This window comes from Metopolophium dirhodum, chromosome 1 (assembly GCF_019925205.1).
Source record: "Metopolophium dirhodum isolate CAU chromosome 1, ASM1992520v1, whole genome shotgun sequence".
Taxonomy (NCBI): Eukaryota; Metazoa; Arthropoda; class Insecta; order Hemiptera; family Aphididae; genus Metopolophium; species Metopolophium dirhodum.
This window is the reverse complement of record NC_083560.1, coordinates 6561561-6581587: the sequence shown is the minus strand read 5'-3', so window position 1 is coordinate 6581587 and position 20027 is coordinate 6561561. Positions and strand designations below refer to the sequence as shown.

Below are 20027 nucleotides of genomic sequence, written 5' to 3'. Positions count from 1 at the left end.
ATATTAATAAAAAATGAATACTATATACTATCCAAAAAAAGAGCTTTCACTTGACAAATCGATGGTTTTGTGGAGAGGACGTCTTGTTTTTCGGCAATATATTCAAAATAAGCGCCACAAATATAGCATAAAACTATATATGGTAACAGAACCGGCTGGTTTAGTTGTAAAGTTTGCTTTACAAGTTTGCTTTTATACTGGAGTATTCGATGATATGGGAGGACAAGGTCATGCTTCTAAAGTAGTTTTTCATTTGATGTCTGAAAAATTGGAGAATAGTTACTCCTTGTATATTATGGATAATTTTTACAACAGCTTTAATTTGGCAACTTCATTAATTCAGAAAAATACGTACTGTACCGGAACGTTGAGATTAAATAGGAAAAATACACCAGTAGAAGTGAAACAGGCAAAATTGAAGAAAGATGAAACTATTGCTTGGTATTCAAATGGCGTGATAATTGGAAAGCGGAGAGACAAAAGAGAGGTCGCTTATATATCAACAGAATTGAAAAACAACCTGGTAGTTTCTACAAATAACCGTGGCCATAATAAAACTAAACCAGAAGTCCACAACCTATCGTTAACTATAACAAGTTTATGAGTGGTATAGACCGTCAGGACCAAATGCAAAGTTACTATCCTTGCACTAGAATAACGATTCGATGGTACAAAAATATAAGGGTACATACTGTACAAATGTTGTTAATGAACTCATTTAACTTTATAATAAATATATAATTGGATCTAATATGCCATTATACGACTATCGTATAATTGAGCGTTCTTCTACCAAAAATTCCAAAAACCTAGATTATTATCGTCAAATTGAATCATTTATTTTCAGCTTTATGTTATATTTTAACTTTAAAGCGAGTTATGAGTATTTTAAGATGTACAAAAAATTTACAATTTTAAAATAAATACAACTCTCTTTAAATGTAAAATATAACAAGAAACCTGAGATGCCCTAGATAATAATCTCTCCTTTAAATTTTATAAGAAGTAAATTCACTCTAATTTTTAAACTAGCGGATTTAAAAGTGATTTTCTGAGAGCAAAATTTTCTATGTTACGCACTTGTACGACGGAAACAACAATTAATGTTGGTGTAACGTCCTATTAAACAATAAAAAAAAAAATCATAATTTTGTTATATAATATAATTAACAATAAAATACAGTATAATAAATATTTCAAAACAATACAAACGTGAGTAAAAGGAATTATCTCATACAAATTAAATCTTATATTAGGTTATTATTTTGTTTTTTTTAAGAATTATAGATCATTGCTGGGTCGAACAAAACCTTTAATGAATCAATAGTGAGCTAATGGTCCCTTAAAAAAGATTCAGTGGCCCACGATTGGTCCATTAAATTTTTAGTGAACCGTTAAATTTATTAAATTGTTTATGCAACCCAACAAAAATATTAGTATCTACAATAACAGTCCAATTTGCAAAAAAAAATAGTTAAAAATACATATCTATAATAAAAATCACAAATAATAAGTATAGCAAGTTTATTTGACAGTATACAAAAATAACCGTACTATATACAATGGTTTATATAATACTTAATTGTTCAACATTTTGTTCATCCTTTAATAAATACTTTATACACTTGAATAAATATATCAGTAAGTTGTGTCTTACTGAGGCTTGAGTAAAACTAATAAAAAAATATAACCATAATGCAACTTAAAGGAGCGCACAACACACAAAAAATAATTTCTTTAAATTATTCAATTATTATTAAATATTAAATTATTGAAATCAGAACTATTAAAAACAATTTGGTCAAACATTGATGTAAAACAAAATATTATTTAAGGTGATAATAGGGTGTATAGAATAGCTTTGTGACTTCATTCAGCCGAGCTCAATATAATTCCCTATCTTACACTTGTAAAGCTCAATTTACACAATGATTTCACTCTAACATTTTATTTATGTATAAATGTGTGGTACTTAAGATGATAGAAGTATCAGAATAGCATAATAACGTATAGTTTTTATTAAATATTAAAAATACTATAAGAGAAAATAGCCAGTTGTGTCGCGATAATTTACTGGTGCACGTAAAAAGAATATCTTTTATAAGATTTTAAATATTACAAAAAAGCGGAACACTAAAGATAAATTCTGGTTCTACCAATCTTTGGTGCATAAAAGGTAAAACACATCACCCTTACAACAAACATTAAAAAATATACTTTACAATTAAGTAAATTATTGTGTGAAGAGAGCAACTTTTACATATATAGGATAGACAATAAATTACGGAGTACCCAAGATGTCACTTGACTTATTTTAATTAATTATTGAACACTGTCTAATCTTCAGAAAAAAAAATTAAATATAAACATGTATTGTATAATAACAGTGTAATTAATATAATAAATTTATATTATTTCAAACAACATTGTAAACTAGTAACTCACTAAATGTTGTAGTCATATGCATTTTTTTATGAGGTTCTGAAGTAAATATTATGACAAAACTCACCAACGTATTTTTGAGTTTGAAAATGTAATGTTGGATTCATCTATTCATGTTTTTAACAAAAAAAAAGTTTACCAGAAATAAATTGAAATACTGCATTATAATTTACTTTATACCTCAGTTATTTAATTTGTAAATAATCAATTTAAATTATAAAATAAAATTTTTACTAAATGTTGAAACAAAAATGTATAGAACAATACACGTTTTATCATAAACTATTTATAATTAATAAGATGTTCGTATTTCTACCAACAATGAGATTGTCATGTAAGCTAATTAGTTATAATTTAGTGGTTTATTAACAACTACTCCGCCATAAATTCCTAGTCCATGTCTTGAAAATGACAATGTCTCCATGGTCCAAGTATTGGTAATTGGGTCGTAAATTTCTACAGTATTGACAATAGATTTTCTAGTTTCTCCACCGATAACATACAATAAACCATCGAATGTCACTACTCCTATGTAAAAATGTAATATAAATTAAATATAAATAACTTTACAAAGGATATCCTAAAAATAATATTGTTATAGTTACCAGGACAAAATCGGCATAACTCCATATCAGGAATATAAGATCCATCACTTGGTCTATAAACTCTTTTAAGATACTCTCCATCATAGCATACATTTTAGATTTTAAACTTGATTTATTTACACCTCCTGCAACAAACACAAATTGATCCCTTATTACACCTAGACCAGGTGTCTGACGACAATCATTTATCCCTGGTGCATTTCTTTCGTAGTTTGGTTGCTGGGTTATACCATTCTGTAATTGATAGTGTAATCTGTATAACACATGTGATGTATTAGACCGACTGAACATTAGAATAACCTAATAGAATGAAATGTACTAAATAATTATGAAGATAAATTAATCAAAACGGAATTATACTTTTTGTGAATCACCAAACTGTCTAGGTTTACACCTAATTGTATCCAAATACATTGAAATGCCAATATAATGAACTGATTTTTGTAGATGAAATTGTAATGCATAAAATATATTATCTTTACCTAAAAACATAATAATAATAATTAATAAAATACATAAATTCATAATTATAGCATATTTACGAAAATAACATACATTTAGAAGTATTTTTTAGATAATAATAATACTTTAATAATGGCAAACGTACATGTTCCATTAGTTCCGGCAAACAATCTTTTCTCTGATACAATTCATGATTTACCCATGAAATGACATTCGTATACCTAAAATAACAAATTTTTAAAACTAAATCAAATTATATTAATTTAGAGGTTCCCAAATCGTTTGTATATTGTGCTAATTGTGTGAAATATAAATACTATACCTCTATGGCTTTATAGTTTATGGTAATCGGTAAAAACAGCAGGTAAAAACAATAAAATCATAATTTTAAAGGTACACAAGAACAATAGTAGTAATAGATTTCAGCATTATATCATAATATTATATTGCCAAATATTTTTTTTAATTGGTTTTATTGCCAATAACAACATAATATGGCAGAATTATTATTTTCGCATTATGGGGGAAAAAAAACTGATATTTGTGAAATAATATATTTTAAGTGGAAATAGACATAACAAAGTTAAATTTTGGATGCTTTTAATGATATTATTATTAAGAAGCAATATTATCTAGAATAACCGTATGACATCACTGGGCTGGGCTAATCGCCTATCTTACGCATGTTAAAGTTCCTTATTTTACACAATGATTTACCAATTTAAACATTTTATTTATTTTTTATGCTTAATACGATAGAATTATCAGAATTTCAATATAACGTTTGATTTTTTTTAATATTAAAAATTCTAAAAGAGATATTTTTGTTACGTACAGACATTGTAGTAACAACAGCGTAAAGCAAAGCTTTATTTAGATACACATTTTAAATATTTCAAAAAAACTAAACACTTTAGAAATATTATGGTTCCACTAACGCTTTCTGTATATAAAAACACACCACATACATACTACAAAAATTAAAAATATGCTGTAAAGGTAGGTAAATTATTGTGTGAAGCAAGTAACATTTACACATATAAGATATGCATTAACCACGAGCCTAGTCCAATGACGTTACGCTTCTTTTTACAATTCCTCAAAACTTATTAAATAATGTGAGTAGAAACATTAAACCTATACCATTATTATTAGAACCAAACATTCTTTAAAATTAATAACTTATTTTTTGTATTTGTGCTCCTTCAAAATAGATAACTTAAATAACAATGGCATAAAATATACATGGTAATATGTATTATTAAACCGTATTTGTTCACAGTCGTTTTTCGTATACAAGAATATATTATAAGATTTTAGATCATTGAATTCTAATAATATAACACATCTCTTATAGCAATCCCTCTAGACACCTACTGTAAAGCAGAACGATACCCACCTGCCCAACTTTTTTAAGTTGATTTTCCATACAAAATATTAAAAGACAAATTACCAATATTGTAGTTTGCTTACTTTTTCTTTGAATGGAACAGCAAGGTCATTACAGGAAATTAATAAGCTTCACCAAATCATAAGCAGATAAGGATGGAAAATCTTCGACTTTCACCACTTCTCTGAAAATAATAATCATTATTTTTATAAATAATTACTGATTGATATAGATAATTTAGTTATATTTGTCATACAAAAAGTGTTGCTTCAGAACTCAACAACATTTCCATGCAGCTTTGATTCTAAAACAATTTGATGGATCTAGTTGTTTTTTAAAAAACTCAATACATACACCATTTACATTATCTCACTGTAAGACATTTGCTGCTGGTAACAACACCTTAGAAATTAACAATAATTCACATAAAATATATGTTGTTTGAAGTCTATATCAAATCAAATATTTAATTATACCTGTATATTTTCTTTTGTGACCATAATTTGTCCAGTATAAATATAATCTACCAATATTTTCAGAATGGTGGAATCTAATTCTCTTATATCAATAAGATCTTTATTGCTCTCATCAAAATTATTAAACATTGCCTGTCCAATTACAATTTCATCTTCATCTGCTTCAAATCTTTTTAAAACTTCATTTCTAAAAACAAAAATGTGTTACTGATGTTTATTTTGAATTAAGGTAAAATCACTGTCAACATACTTGTGTCGAGATTGTAAGTCTTCTAGTATTCTAACGGAGTGAGAGTCATTTCTAAAATTTGATGGTTCATATACTTTGGATGTCAGAACTTTTGTTGGATCACTTTCACATGATGACATTTGTAAGGCATCCATTTCTTTCACCAACACAACACCTTTGAAAATAATTTAAAAATTGTGGTTGTAAATCATTGTATTAAAATTTAGTACTAAATTTAAATACATTATTAACTTTTTAGTTATATTTATTAAATATAAATAATTATTGAAATAAATGATATGGAGTTAATGACGTTCATTAGATGGGTGCCTAATTGTATCCAAGCAATTTAAGTTTTTTTTAATTTTAGACACTATTATTTTTACAGATCCTTTTGAAAATAATTAGTCACAAAGACTACCTACTCTATTAAGTTTATATCTTATTAGTTATATACACGTTTGATGTCACCTGTAAGAATTTATTTAAATAATTAAAAAAAATAATACAATATAGTTTAGGTGTTAATATTATTTTTATGATTCTATCTATATTAGATTAAATCACAAATATTGTGAAACCTTGGACCTTTATAGATTGTACCATTAATCTGTGCTTCTACCGTGTGCAAAACGCAAATTAAATGAGGTGAAGCAGAACACACCGTGGTACAGACAAACACCATCAGTCATACAGTCATATCTAACAATAAGTCATTCATATATTCCGAATGACAAACTAATGAACTAGTACAGCGGTTCTTAACCTTTTTTAGATAGCGGACCCCTTACCAAATTTATTTTCAAATACCTTTTTTTTTACAAAACATCTCATGTTATCATAACCAAAATTATAATCATTATTTTATGTAACAAATAACATAAGTAGACATAACAAAAAACATACACATTTATAAATATTTTATTACATATAATTTTTTATAAAAAATGTAATATGTATAAAACTATAGTTGACTACGATCGATCAGCTGCACTTAGTAGCAGTAAATATAAGACTTCCGAGACTACAGTGCTGTACGCATATACATTTCGTATGAACAAGAAAAACTGATTTTACTTAATAAATACTAATAATACAATTATTTGGTGTAGAATCTACATAGGTACTATGTATATGAAAAAAAAAAATAATAATCCAACAATATTGTAATAATGCATTCATGTCACTTATTGACGTGTGTTATGTGTTAAGGCTGCCGCGGACCCCCAGGGGGCCGAGGACCACAGGTTAAGAACCGCTGAACTAGTATGTTCAAAACCTGTACTACAATAATTTTATTTGATCGATCACTATCGTTTCCATTGCGCCACAATATATTGTTTATGGGTAAGAGCGAATTGAGCGATATTGCGATAGTACACTATCCACCAGGTGCGAATACCGTTAACATCAAACTTACAATAGCAATAACTTTGAAACCAAGTCCGACCACCAAATACTGACTGTCTGACTCTACCACGGTTTTCAGTATACCTAGTCGCTATAGTATTATAAAAATGTACAGTCGGCGTCTGCTTAACTACAGTGTGAATATATAATACTTATACACTACATTATATAGGGTGTTTTGTTTATAATTCCAACAGTACGAAGATTTTCAAGAAGAAAAATTTGATACGTATCGATATGGAATGGTTACCTACCGACAGGAAGTTACGTACCGGCTCGTATTGAAGTTTGAATCCGATACGGGTACGGTATGTATCGCTTGTGAACATGTAACTTCTGAACACTATTGAAACTCAAATTTCTTCCTTGAAAATCTTGTACGTTGCCCTGGGCGTCTAGCGTCACTACCGGTCCGGACATAGGTCGGTGTCTGACGCTATGTCCTGCGTGAACGCGGCGAAAAACAAAACATCTTGATTTTCGCCACGTTTTGAACATGCTGGCCAGAATTGAATTCGCCCGCACTCGACGCGTTCAAGTAGGACATAGCGTGACGCGGCCGTGCTGTTCCACTGTTTGGGAAACCGTAGCTTAACTCTAAATAATTTTCAATTGTTCGTGATTTTGTCAAAATCCTTATCTTGTCGTGCACGGACCTATACGGCGGATTCGGTGGTGTTCGTATTGGGCGATTGGCAACAGTGACCGAGTGTCGAGTGATCAATAACAATATTTCGATACAAACAGGTAAAAATCTATAACAATATAATTAACAAAAACCGCGTAAAATAAAAATACGCGTCACGCGATGATCTTTGCCGTTCTAATATCATGGAACAACAATATCATAACAACAATATTATCTATTATCAGCAAAGGATCTTCGATCGATCGTCGGTGAGTTTGTGCGCGCGTACAAGGCAACAACAATATTGCGACGAGTGTAATCTATGCTGTTATCGGGGACGCGGCGGCGACATCGACGAATAAAATATTATTATTATTATTATTATTATTGTTGTTGTTGTTGTTGTCGCGTCGTAATATTATTATAATGTCGGACGTGGTCGACGACGAGCGACGAGTTGTCTGCGCAATGGCGGTGGGGTTGGGGTGACACGAACGGTACGATGACCGGCTATCGTAAATTGTAGAATACGTACGAACCGGTAACCGATTGTGACGGAACGTGAATGGTTCGGTTCGAGCGGATGTTCACCGCCCATTAGACGTTAGTGCGAACGGCGTAGGCGGTGGGGTGGTGTGCTCCGAAAACGATCCATACAAATTGGATTGTCAGTTTTGAATTAAATAATGCACAAAAGTAAATGTGCAGTTAATGTACTTAGTATTTTTAAAAAACGCTTGCCAAGTCAGGGATCGGCATGTAAACTTTCTTGATTTTTAATTTTTAGAAATTTATTAGCTGATATCACACCCAAGCTGTAGAACAATCTGAATCCAGAAAAATGTCGGTGTGAACAGCCCCACGAAAAATCATTTTCATTGTCATTTAGTGAGATAGATCTCCGAAACCGGACAGTGGATTTCGTTGTTTGGGGTCTTGTTAGATTCGCATTGTTTAGGAGAAGTGCAGTGAAGAATTTCAGAACTTTATCTTTAATGGTTAATTCACTACAGAACATTAAAAAAAATTAAAACAAATTTTATTGGGCGGTTTTTTATGTTTTCCAGCTTTACAGCTTTGTAGTGAATTAACGATTGGAGATAAAGTTCTGAAAATCTTCACTGCACTTCTCCTATTCAATGTGAATCTAACAAGACCCCAAACAACTAAATCCGTTCTCCAGTTTCGGAAATCTACCACGCTAAATGAAAATCTAGCGAAAAATAACTCTTTTTTTGTCTGTGAAAAATCAAATAATTTTTTTAAAAACATTTTTATTCCACATTTATCATTTACTTGATAATCCATTTTTAATGAGTTATCAACCAACTTTCTAGTTATCATAGTTTAGGACAAAAAGTTGAAAAATAGATATTTTGAGACTGTTCACGCTGACGTTTTTATGAATTCAAGTGGTTATACCACTTGAGTGTGATATCAAATCCCTCTCGTTAATATTTTATATTATAGCTAGCTAAATTATCCACCTACTTATCATTACTGAGTTACATATTTATTATTTTCCTATTTAACACAAAACTTCAAGAAGTTTTCAAAATTCAGACTTTTTTCATTTCAATTACCATAATTACTTGATTAAAAATCAAGAAAGTAAAATCTTGAACAAGATTCAGCTCATTAATGTAAACAAACTTAAATAAATGTATCAAGATAATTTTCCACCAAAACAATGTACATAAACTGTTAACTAGCAGTAGCCACTAAAATAAATTGTTTTTAATACCTAGTTAATATTATTCAGTATGATTAATGGCAAAATAAATTTAAAAATAACTCTTTTAGTTTTGTAATAATATTGTTAAGGCTTTAACAGTTTAGTCATAGTTGATCTTTGGATACATTGCTTAAAAAAAAAAAATACAAAAAAAAAAATGATGATTAAGATTAAGATCTATAATTTGTTCTGTGCTGTAAACTAGATAATTTAGAGTTATAGAACTTACCACAGGCCACAAGACACAGACTATAGCTTACCTTAGAAAGTTAGATCCTACATGAGTCATTGGAATTATTTATATCATTGCATGATTATGATCATGGTTGTTGAGTGTTGACAATCCTGGTCATCGTTCAACGATGTGTGTCATAAGAAATTAAACATAATATTATTCTTGACAAAATAAATAATATAAATAAATCTATTTTGTCATGATGACTTAGTTTATAGGTCTATGGTGGTAGGTATACACTTTATCATGACAATTTAATACTTAAATAAATTTATATTATTGGTAAATTATTATGAACCAATATTTAATTTCTCTAAAAGTCATTATTCCTAAGAATTCAAATGTGACATCATTTTTTTTTTAATGAAAAGTTGCATATTACAGCACCTAAATATCTAGATTTGCTAATGTGTTAAACATTATTTTACTTTAATCCCATAGCCGTCATTATTCTCGAGTATTCTTCAATTTCTCTAAAAGTCACTGTACATTTATACCTATCTATGATTTCAATTTTATTTTATATCACAATTCAATGTGTATTCTTTGTTTATTTCATTTTTATTCAACCTATTGATTTAAATTAAAACTGTTATTAGATATGATCCATTTTCTTCAAAAATTTTAAGAAAAATTTTATTGTTATGTATGGTAAATTATTATGGAAAAGCAATGTTTAATTTCTTTAAAAGTCATTGTTCATAAGACTTCAAATGTGACATCATTTTTTTATTAAATTATATTTCCATATTCATATTGTTATGTATGACGATACATTTTTATATTAATGTAAAGTGGCACAATTCAGCATATTTCAGTACTTAAATATCTTGATTTTATAATGTATTTAACATTATTTTGCTTTAATTCCTGACCATGGGTAATAATTTCATAGAATTCAACAATTTACTGAATAAATATTTGCATGTATGGTTTTTTGTTGGTTTGTGTTTATAAAATTATAGTATTTATAACTTTTTGATTTTAAACATTTAATGCAGTACCTAATAATGAATGCCTTATAATTATTTTCTACTAATTTGTTTAAACATTGTTGGCATTAATTAATAGTGTAATAAATATAGAAACCAATACAATTTAGAAGATGATTGAACTCATTAATACATCTGGCATAGACCAAATTTCTGCAAGTTTAAAATGGCAGTCATAATCATATTGTATTGAGAGTATATAACTTGTTGCAAATAAAAGTATTGCGAGTGTTTTAGACAATTAGTTGGTACCTATATTGATATAACTTTTTTAAGACTTGTAGACTGTAGTTATATTTTACAAGGTTATTTGCACAAAACCAATTATTTTTAACCAATTTGAGCATATGAATACTTTAAAATAGCTATTTTTTAAGTAATTTGTTTAAGCATAGACTCATTTAATAATGTAATAAATATAGGGAAATAGTAAATATAAATATAATTTATTATTCCATTGAACTCTCTTTGAACCTCTAGTACTAACAATGTTCTCTAAGTTTAAATTGTTAAGTATGTTTTTTTTATAATAAAAAAGTTTATAATTACAATACTCAGCTGGACACTGTTTGGGTTTTTCCTGAAATTCTATACTCTACAAAAGTTATACCAAAATCTCCACTTTTTAGTTCATATACAAAAAGTGAATAGAAAATTATTGATCTACATAATATATTATGATTCCAAATCAGTTTCACATAGGTTATTTTACCTCATTCAAATATGCTATAATTGCTAATGTTAATGTTTTGTTATTTGTATGATATTTTATAATTAATTTAAATGAGGTGACAACATCAATCATTACAACTCAAAAGATAAAATAATGTATGTCGTGTTTAATCCACACAATATAATATGTAAATTATTTAAATCAAATAATGAACTTAAAAAAAAATAGGTATGTGATTAATAATTATATTTCAATTATTACTAATAGAAACAATAGTATAAATGCTCAATGTAATGTATTTTAAAAAATATATATTATTATTATTATTACTTTTTTTTAATGATATTGGTATTACATTGTATAATGATACATACTAAATTTTTCTGTCATATATTTGTGTTGTCATAATAATTATTAGTGTGAAATTAAACTCATAATAATATTATTAACATCATTTTTAAATTTTAATATACATATTTTAAGTCTGGAGTGATTGGAAAGTTTGTTTTAATTTTTTGAATACATGTTATATCTTTACTCATATTTTGCATTACTGCAAAACGAACATTTTTATTAAACTGTATCATAATTTTGAAATAAATTTTTCATAGTCCCATGCTTCTAATTAAAGTAAAATTATTTAATGGCTCACAATAATATTAGTATAAAATGTAAAATATTTGGTATGAACTTGGTCATAACAGGGTTCAGGACTAAAAAGAGCCTAAAATCATCAAAATAAACACACAAAAAAAATTTAAATAAAATAGCAATTTCTAAAACGGATACTCTTTCACTTCAAATTCCAAAATAAAAATCTAATTTTTTTTTTAAGACTAACTAGTTTTTTATAATTGATATTGCTTGCATTGTTTTAAAGTAGAAAATATACATTAAAAAACTATTAATGCATTAAAAAGAAAACACTTAAATAAATAAAATAAGCACTACATTTATATATATATAAATATACTTTGAAATCTGACCTATACCAGATTTTTTCAAGACAATAAATTAAGCAAATTCTTATCTCAAACCCTGTTCATGTCATTGAAATGAGTTTTTACATGAAATATAATTATTTAAGTTTATTGGTACCCTATGTATGTATTTGAATGTATATTATTGTTATTTAAATAATGATTACATTTATGTGATTGGTCAAAAAGAAAAAAATATGTCACCAAATATGTTAGGTACAACTATTGAAGCAACTTATGGCGGATTATTTATATTATGATTAAATTTAGTTTTAAATTGAAATTGTAAAAATTAAAAAAAAAATTGTATGCCTAGTTTTTAAATAGTTGAGAGCTAATATATTTTTTATAACGTAATATTAACCTGTTAAAAATATTATTCAAATGTATTGAGTCAGGGCCTAAAATTTTGTGCAGTAGCTAATATTAAATGTGAAGTAGCACATTTAAAAGTGTGCAGTACTTATTTTCAGCTTTTATAAATTTTTATTCGATTAATATTCAATACCTAGTGATTAATGCAAATTACTATTTAGCATATTGTATACGTTTAAAATCGTTAACACTAAAAATAATACCAACTACGCCATATTCTAGGCGGCTTATAATATAATAAGCATATTAGCCCAAGCTATTTCGTTTTTAATTTTAATATGTTTAGTCAAATAGCCATATAGGCATAAAGGAATTTTATAGAAGATTTTAGATTCTGAGCGGAGCGATGAATGTATTGATTTTACAATGATGTGTGTTTTTTTTAAAATTATTTTTATTTTTGTGTCTGTCATCATATTTTAGGACAGCAGAAACGCTTAGATTTTCTTCAACAGTATTTTTTCTGATAGGAAAGTGAATTTAGTTGATACTTTGGAGGGTCAAAAGTAAAAATTCCCCAGTAGTTTTCATAAGCAACGTGAAAAGCAAAAGAAAAATTAAGGAAAAACGAGAATTTTTACGTAAATTCTGTTTTCGAAAATATCGATTTTGGTTTTTGGTGAAACTCTTAAAATAATGACCGTAGGTACATGAAATTTTGACTGAATGTTTATATTAGAATTTTCTATACACCATAACATTTTACAAATATTTTGATTTATTTAGAGCTGTTAACGGACATTTTCAGTTTCCATTTATTTTAGTTTTTTTTCTATAAATATCAATAAAATGTTAATTGTTTGTTAAAAAAGCTTGAAAATTTAATAAAAGGCTCCTAGTATATAGTTTCAAAGGCAGATGAAAAAAACTAAAAACCCATAGTCACAATTTTTTTTTATAAGCATTTAAAGTTCAAATATTGACAAAATACGTAAAAATGACGAAAATTTTCAAATTATTGTTACGTACCCACGTATTAAGTAGTCGTATATTATATTATATTATCGCACGTTTCTAATAATATTTGACACTATAACTAATAAGGCAATTAGTATAGTATAACATGCGGAGGTCGTTGCAAAAGCGTAGAGAAACAATTAAACTATAGAAGGTGCCATCACATACGTATCTTTTCTGGAAAACCAACGCCATACGCAGGATACGAGTCGACCAGCATACCAAATACGAGACCTGAACTCTGTCTCATGACCGAGCTTAGCCACTACTACAACCACCCACTCCAAAGGACACAATCATATATTATATAGAAGCCCAGGACAAGAGCTCTTCAGACGGTTAGGGACATTCAGTCAGGTCGTAACGTAAAGGTAGACGAAAAAAATTAAAAATCCATAATCACAATTTTTTTTTATAAGCATTTAAAGTTCAAATATTGACAAAATACGTAAAAATGACAAAAATTTGCAAATTATTTTGAGTTAGAAATTCATAAAAATTTTTACTTTTAAATCTAACTATGATATTAGTATACTACTAAGTAAATAAATAATAAATTAGTCCAACCAATATTTCACATTTCAAGGTATTCAGGTATGTATACGTCATAGATATTACAGAATTGATAGGCCATTTCTAAAAATTTATAAATTAAATATTATATTGTTATCTATTATTATTACTCTAAGCTTCTACTACAGAATAAAAATATTAAAAAAATAATTTATATTTTATAGGTATTCATTTTCTGTAATATTTTCTGTTCATGTTCATCCATTATGATAAGCTCAATAAATGTCCTAGGCACAGTATACATTTAATTTAATCTATTATATGCCCTAAATATCCATTTTGTAATCTATAATACTTGTGTATAACCTATGACTAGAAGGTTGTAGGGCCATAAGATAGACACACATGTATAATTTTACAAAGTGTATTAAGAGGACACTACCCATACATTTGTTGTGTCTCCGTCTTACACACGCACGACATAGCAAGTTGTCGTTCACTAGTTTTAATAGTGTGCTATTAGTTATGATACTAGAGTCAATTGACCTATTATAAAACTTTAAGGTCAGTACATTATCTGTGATTAAGCGTTCCGATTTTAAAAATTTTTTTATTTTTCAATGTGAAATATAAAAAGTAAAAAATGCTCATATCTCGCTTGAAAATTAAATAAACAAATAAAAACCAACGCTTAAGCACAGATAATGTTATTATATAAAAAATTGATTATAGGCCAAATCACTCTAATATCAAAACTAACAGCACACTATTGAAACTAGTGAACGAAAATTTGTTATATCATACGTGTGTAAGACGGGGACAACCAATGCATGGGTTCCTATGTTTACTATTACACCCATTCACCCCCTTCCCTTTTGGGGACGCGCCTCACTTATTTTGATGTAAAAATTTGTCAGCTATTATTTCTAATGATGCCAATAGAACATTTACACAATTTTGTATATTATATATGCTTATACCATTCAACAAGTTGAATGTATTTATGATAAAACCATTTTAATTTTAAATAAATTATAGGCTTGGTAAAAGTACCCATGTTATTTATTTTTAAGAGTTGGTATCATCCCCCTAAGTAAGTTCCAATATGTATATGAAATTTGAACATAAACATATAAGTTTAACCAGTTCCCCAGAGCCCTCAAAAGTTTAACATTACTATTATTTTAAGGAATAATTGAATGTTAATTATCTATAATTATCAATAAAATTGTATTTCTGGGTAAAAAAGCGTTAAAATTACATGCAAGGCAGGTGCGTGACGCTGGCACCCGAAAGTTTGAAATTCAACTCAAAAACCACATCAGTAATTGTTATACGATTTCTACAAATTTGTAACCACAATTCCAAGATGTGTACACCCCCCCCCCCCCCCCCCCGTCACCCGTAAAATCCAAAAAGGATTACCGGGTGCCATTGTCACGTGATGCTCGCACTTGGATTACGGTGTATTTGGCCTATCGACCCAAAAACCACATCAGTAATTGTTATACAATTTGTACAAAGATGTAACCACAATTCCAAAATTTGTCCTATTATTATTTATGTTATCTATTATAACATGCAGAGGCGACTCGATCATGCATTTTATGGTTCACTGGACCACCGAAAAAACTGGGTTGGGTGTCATTCTAATAGGTAGGTACTTCAGTACTTGGTCTTGGTAATTACTAATCAGTGCCCGGTATGGCCTGATAGGTAATACAATAATGGTTAGTTTGATGGCCAATTCATAATTAGCAACAAATAGATACAATCACATACATTACCTACACTAAATAATCAACATGTGAAGTTATAAACAGCTTTATGACGAAAAAGGTGGGTAAGTGGATATCCCTCTGCTGTATAGTAGGTTACAAGTGGGTCACTGTATAATGGATGGTATTAAATTTGAATTAAATGATATTATATTATTGTATACGAAATACGATTCTGAGCAGTGACGGTATGTCAGTGTGGATATCTTATATTATATTTATACTGTTAAATATTATTTATTATTATTAATACGGTAGCCGGTTGAATAAATATTATAAAATTACAACAAAATAACTAAGATAGTTATTCTTGGTTTTTTAATATGTAATTTTATAAAAATTTGAACTTAAAATAACGATACATAAAACTGTGTTTATGTATTTTTTAGATTTTTGCTAATAGAATTAAAAACTCACGCGGAACATTGTTTTAAAGTTTTAATCCTTAGCGATAAAAGTTGAACATTTTATAAATGTTTAACTACCTACTAAATAATTTATTTGTAAATACTCTATTCGATTAATTTAGTCAAAATTCGAACTTTAAATGCTTATAAAAAAAAATTGTGCCAATATATTTTTAATCTTTTTCAACTGATATTGTAACAATTACAACAAAATAAGAAAATCGTTACATGAGCAATCGAGTGAATATCCAATCTTGTAATAATATGAACTTATGAGAAATCTTGTATTACTTTTTCAAATCTTAGATTTAAAAAGAAAAATGTTTAGGAATTTCTAATTCAAAATAATTAGCACATTTTCGTGAACTTTACGTATATTTTGTCAATAATTGAACTTTAAATGCTTATAAAAATAAATTGTCATTGAAAAAATATATTAGGAGCCTTCTATTAAATTTTCAATCTTTTTTATTCAAAAAATAAAATTGTATTGATATTTATAGAATGAAAACTAAAAATATTTGAAACTGAAAATGTCCGTAAACAGCTCAAGATATGTTGTGGTGTTATGTTGTATAGGAAATGCTAATATAAACATTCATTCATAATGTCATGTATTTACGATAATTAGTTTTAGAGTTACACCAAAAAAAAAAATCGAAAACCAATTTTGTGTACAAATACTCGTTTTTCCTTAATTTAAATTAAGAAAATGTTCATTTATTTTTCAAGGCACTTTTTACTTTTGATCCACCGAAATACCAACTACATTCACTTTCCTATCAGAAAAGATACTGTTGAACGAAATCCAAGCACTTGTAGAGTTTTTATATAGATTTATTAAATCAACCTATTAATTAACAAACACACGTCTTTTCAACTATAGAGTTTATTGAGTTCAACATATTATACAGATAATCGTACTGTCCATCCTCCACTGCCTGTCTTACCATCTTCATCTTCCTTATATCTAAATTTACCTAGGACAATCCCTCCTATACAAAAAGTGCTTACTTGCAGTTTCAGGATTGTACCTGTTTATACTAATTTACAATAATCAACTAGTTTCGTAATTCTAGTTATTTTATAAATACTACATTTCTTAATTGTTTAGTGCTTAGTAACTTTTACATCCTTTCTTATTTGCTATGTTTAATAATACCAATTCATAACACTCCCCTTGTTAAACGAAGGCTCATGCCCTCATGAGTCTATTTTTTTTTTTCATAAAAACATATATTTTATACATTTTTAAATAATATTATATAATTTACATTCTAAATTTACTTAATTTCTAAGCCCTGTATGTCATCTACTGATTTTCTAGTGACCAATGCTTTAATATAGCTCATTGAAATTTTATTTTGTTAGTACAATTTAAGACTTATTCTATTTATTACAACTATTAACAATAATATACCTATTCTTATTCCTAATGCTTTATACGTTACTTTAGATACGTATTAACAGACACAAATAAAAATTAAAAAAAAATTAAAAATAATAAAACACACATATCATTGTAAAATCAATATCACATAAAGTATAAGACGATGTGACAGTATTTTATTATCAGAAAATATAATTTTGGAGGCAAAATTTGACAAGCTATTATGATGGCGCATTTAATATGCAATGATTTGTAAAAGGATTACGTTCATTAATACCAAAATTAGTAGAAAAATGCAATACAATATGTATCATACAGTGTAGCTCAAAAATTTTGAATTTAACAGTAGTTGTTGATTGCTCTGCAGCAACTGATTGTGTACACGATTTTTTTGATACAATTAGAAGTACTATTTTTAGGTAAGTTTTTGTACTTAATATAACTTTTTAGTAGGTGGGTGGGTGGTATTAACTATTCTTGAACCACCAACTTAAATATCAAACCGCCTCACCTACCCTAACCTATAGTAACTTTAAGGCCGTATGCGTTTACGATTTTCGAACTCAAAATATTATAATGTTTAATTTTCGAAAACCCTATCGCACGCTTACCGAGGTACGCGCAGCTGTGAACGCCGAACAGCGGCCTACTGAAGTGTTATCGACTTTATAATAAACTAGCGCTGCAGTTTAGACGGGGGAGACCCCCAGACCCCCCCTTATAACCTAACCTAACCATATTAGCTAAAAGAGAATACCAGTTTTGTTAACACAGTCGAATTATAAAAGTCGCACCTATAATAATCGTGATTTTGATGGTCGGAGGTGATATGGTGATAAACTCCTGATTCCCGTGCCTATATTTGTTTAATATATTTTCTTAGATAAATATGCGATTTTTTGTTTTGTGAATAATAAATTCAGTAACGATGTGCGAGTCTTTACAATAGACGACGGGTAAAGTTTTGCCCCCTAAAACATTGCCCCCTGGACCCCTTCACTAATTTATTTTATCCTTACTGTTAAAATTAATATATCTTTAACTAGAAACGAAATTAATATAATTAATGCTGTAAACCATTTTTAAACTAATAATACAAAAAAAATGTTATGAACTTATAATAAACAGGGACGGAGTAGGAAAAAAATTCAAGCCAGGAAAATACAATATTTCCTCCGGGCCATTAAATATTTTCATCTCTAGAAATTTTATTTTACTTATGTATGTAATGTATATTATATTTAAATTTTAAATGTATATAGGGAAATAATATTATAAAAATATTATGCATATAGGTATGTATATTCTATTAATAAAACTAACTTAATCATCAAAATTTAATAATCTTAAAATGTTTTTACATAATATAATATTTTAATAATATTAAATATTATGCTGTAATAAAATAAACACACCAACTTACAAAGTACTAATAAATTTATCTTTAGACGTAACTTTTAACTTAACTTGTTTTAATTATGGTAATAATTTGTTTAATAATTTGTTATTTTCTCCAACGGAGTTAATTATTTCGTCATTGTTTGAGTTCGATTAGTATTTTTTTCTCGACGGCCATGAACATGAAAGTGGTCATTGTTCATCGTACTCCTTAGTCGGTATTTGTATATACTTTATATACTTGTTTTTTATTTCGTATTTTTTTCGTATGAGTAGTTTATTACTTTACTATAGTCTATCATTTCAATTCTTAATAATTAAATCGTCAGGCATAATGACAAAATAATTGCTGAAATGTGAATATTTTAATATTAACATATTATATTAAACCGGAAATAAATAATTAATCGTAAAATAAAAACGGCGAAGATTACTGAAAAGTAAAATAAAACAAATATTTGAATAACGCGTCTCAGAACACAGTGAGAACTCCACTCAACTTTCCAATGTCCACCGCACAAAAACGACTCTTATTTAATTCCATGGTTAGAACACGATTGTGAAGAATTTTGGAATAAAAATCCCTCGGGGAAAAACTCCGACGCTAGGAAAAATAATGTCCAGACTACAATATAACTCACATGAAAATGATTAATCAAATATTTTTTAAAAGTGTAAGTAATTACGGAATGCATATACTAATATTATAATTCCTTTATTGTAGTCATTACGGCGCTAATCGCCACGAAAGAACGACTGTTATTATTCATATTGTCGAATAATATTGATTATTGACCGTGATAATCGACGATTATATAGTTTAATACAATATGAATCGTGAATTATATTGCATTTTGTATTATTAGTGCCACTAATGTGGACACAAACTATTTAGGCACAGGTAGAAGCTGGCCAGCAGTGCGCCGCCAAATTATGTGAGTTCCTTTTTATA

At 28.0% G+C, this 20027-nt stretch overlaps 1 protein-coding gene across 2 annotated transcripts; it reads right to left on the bottom strand.

Annotated features, from left to right (window-relative positions):
* Positions 1–2488: 2488 nt before the first annotated feature.
* Positions 2489–5200, bottom strand: LOC132936277 (ring canal kelch homolog). 2 transcript variants are annotated; one of them, XM_061002971.1, is made up of 6 exons: positions 5156–5200; positions 4983–5083; positions 3603–3730; positions 3408–3529; positions 3048–3347; positions 2489–2970 (listed from the first exon to the last, which is right to left on the bottom strand). In XM_061002971.1, exons 2-6 carry the CDS (start codon positions 5009–5011, stop codon positions 2965–2967), a joined length of 585 nt encoding a protein of 194 aa, XP_060858954.1. In that variant the 5' UTR covers positions 5012–5083; positions 5156–5200; the 3' UTR covers positions 2489–2964. The 2 variants fall into 2 exon arrangements, with proteins under 2 accessions (XP_060858954.1, XP_060858955.1); XM_061002972.1 differs by having other exon boundaries at positions 3048–3300; positions 3655–3730.
* Positions 5201–20027: the final 14827 nt, after the last annotated feature.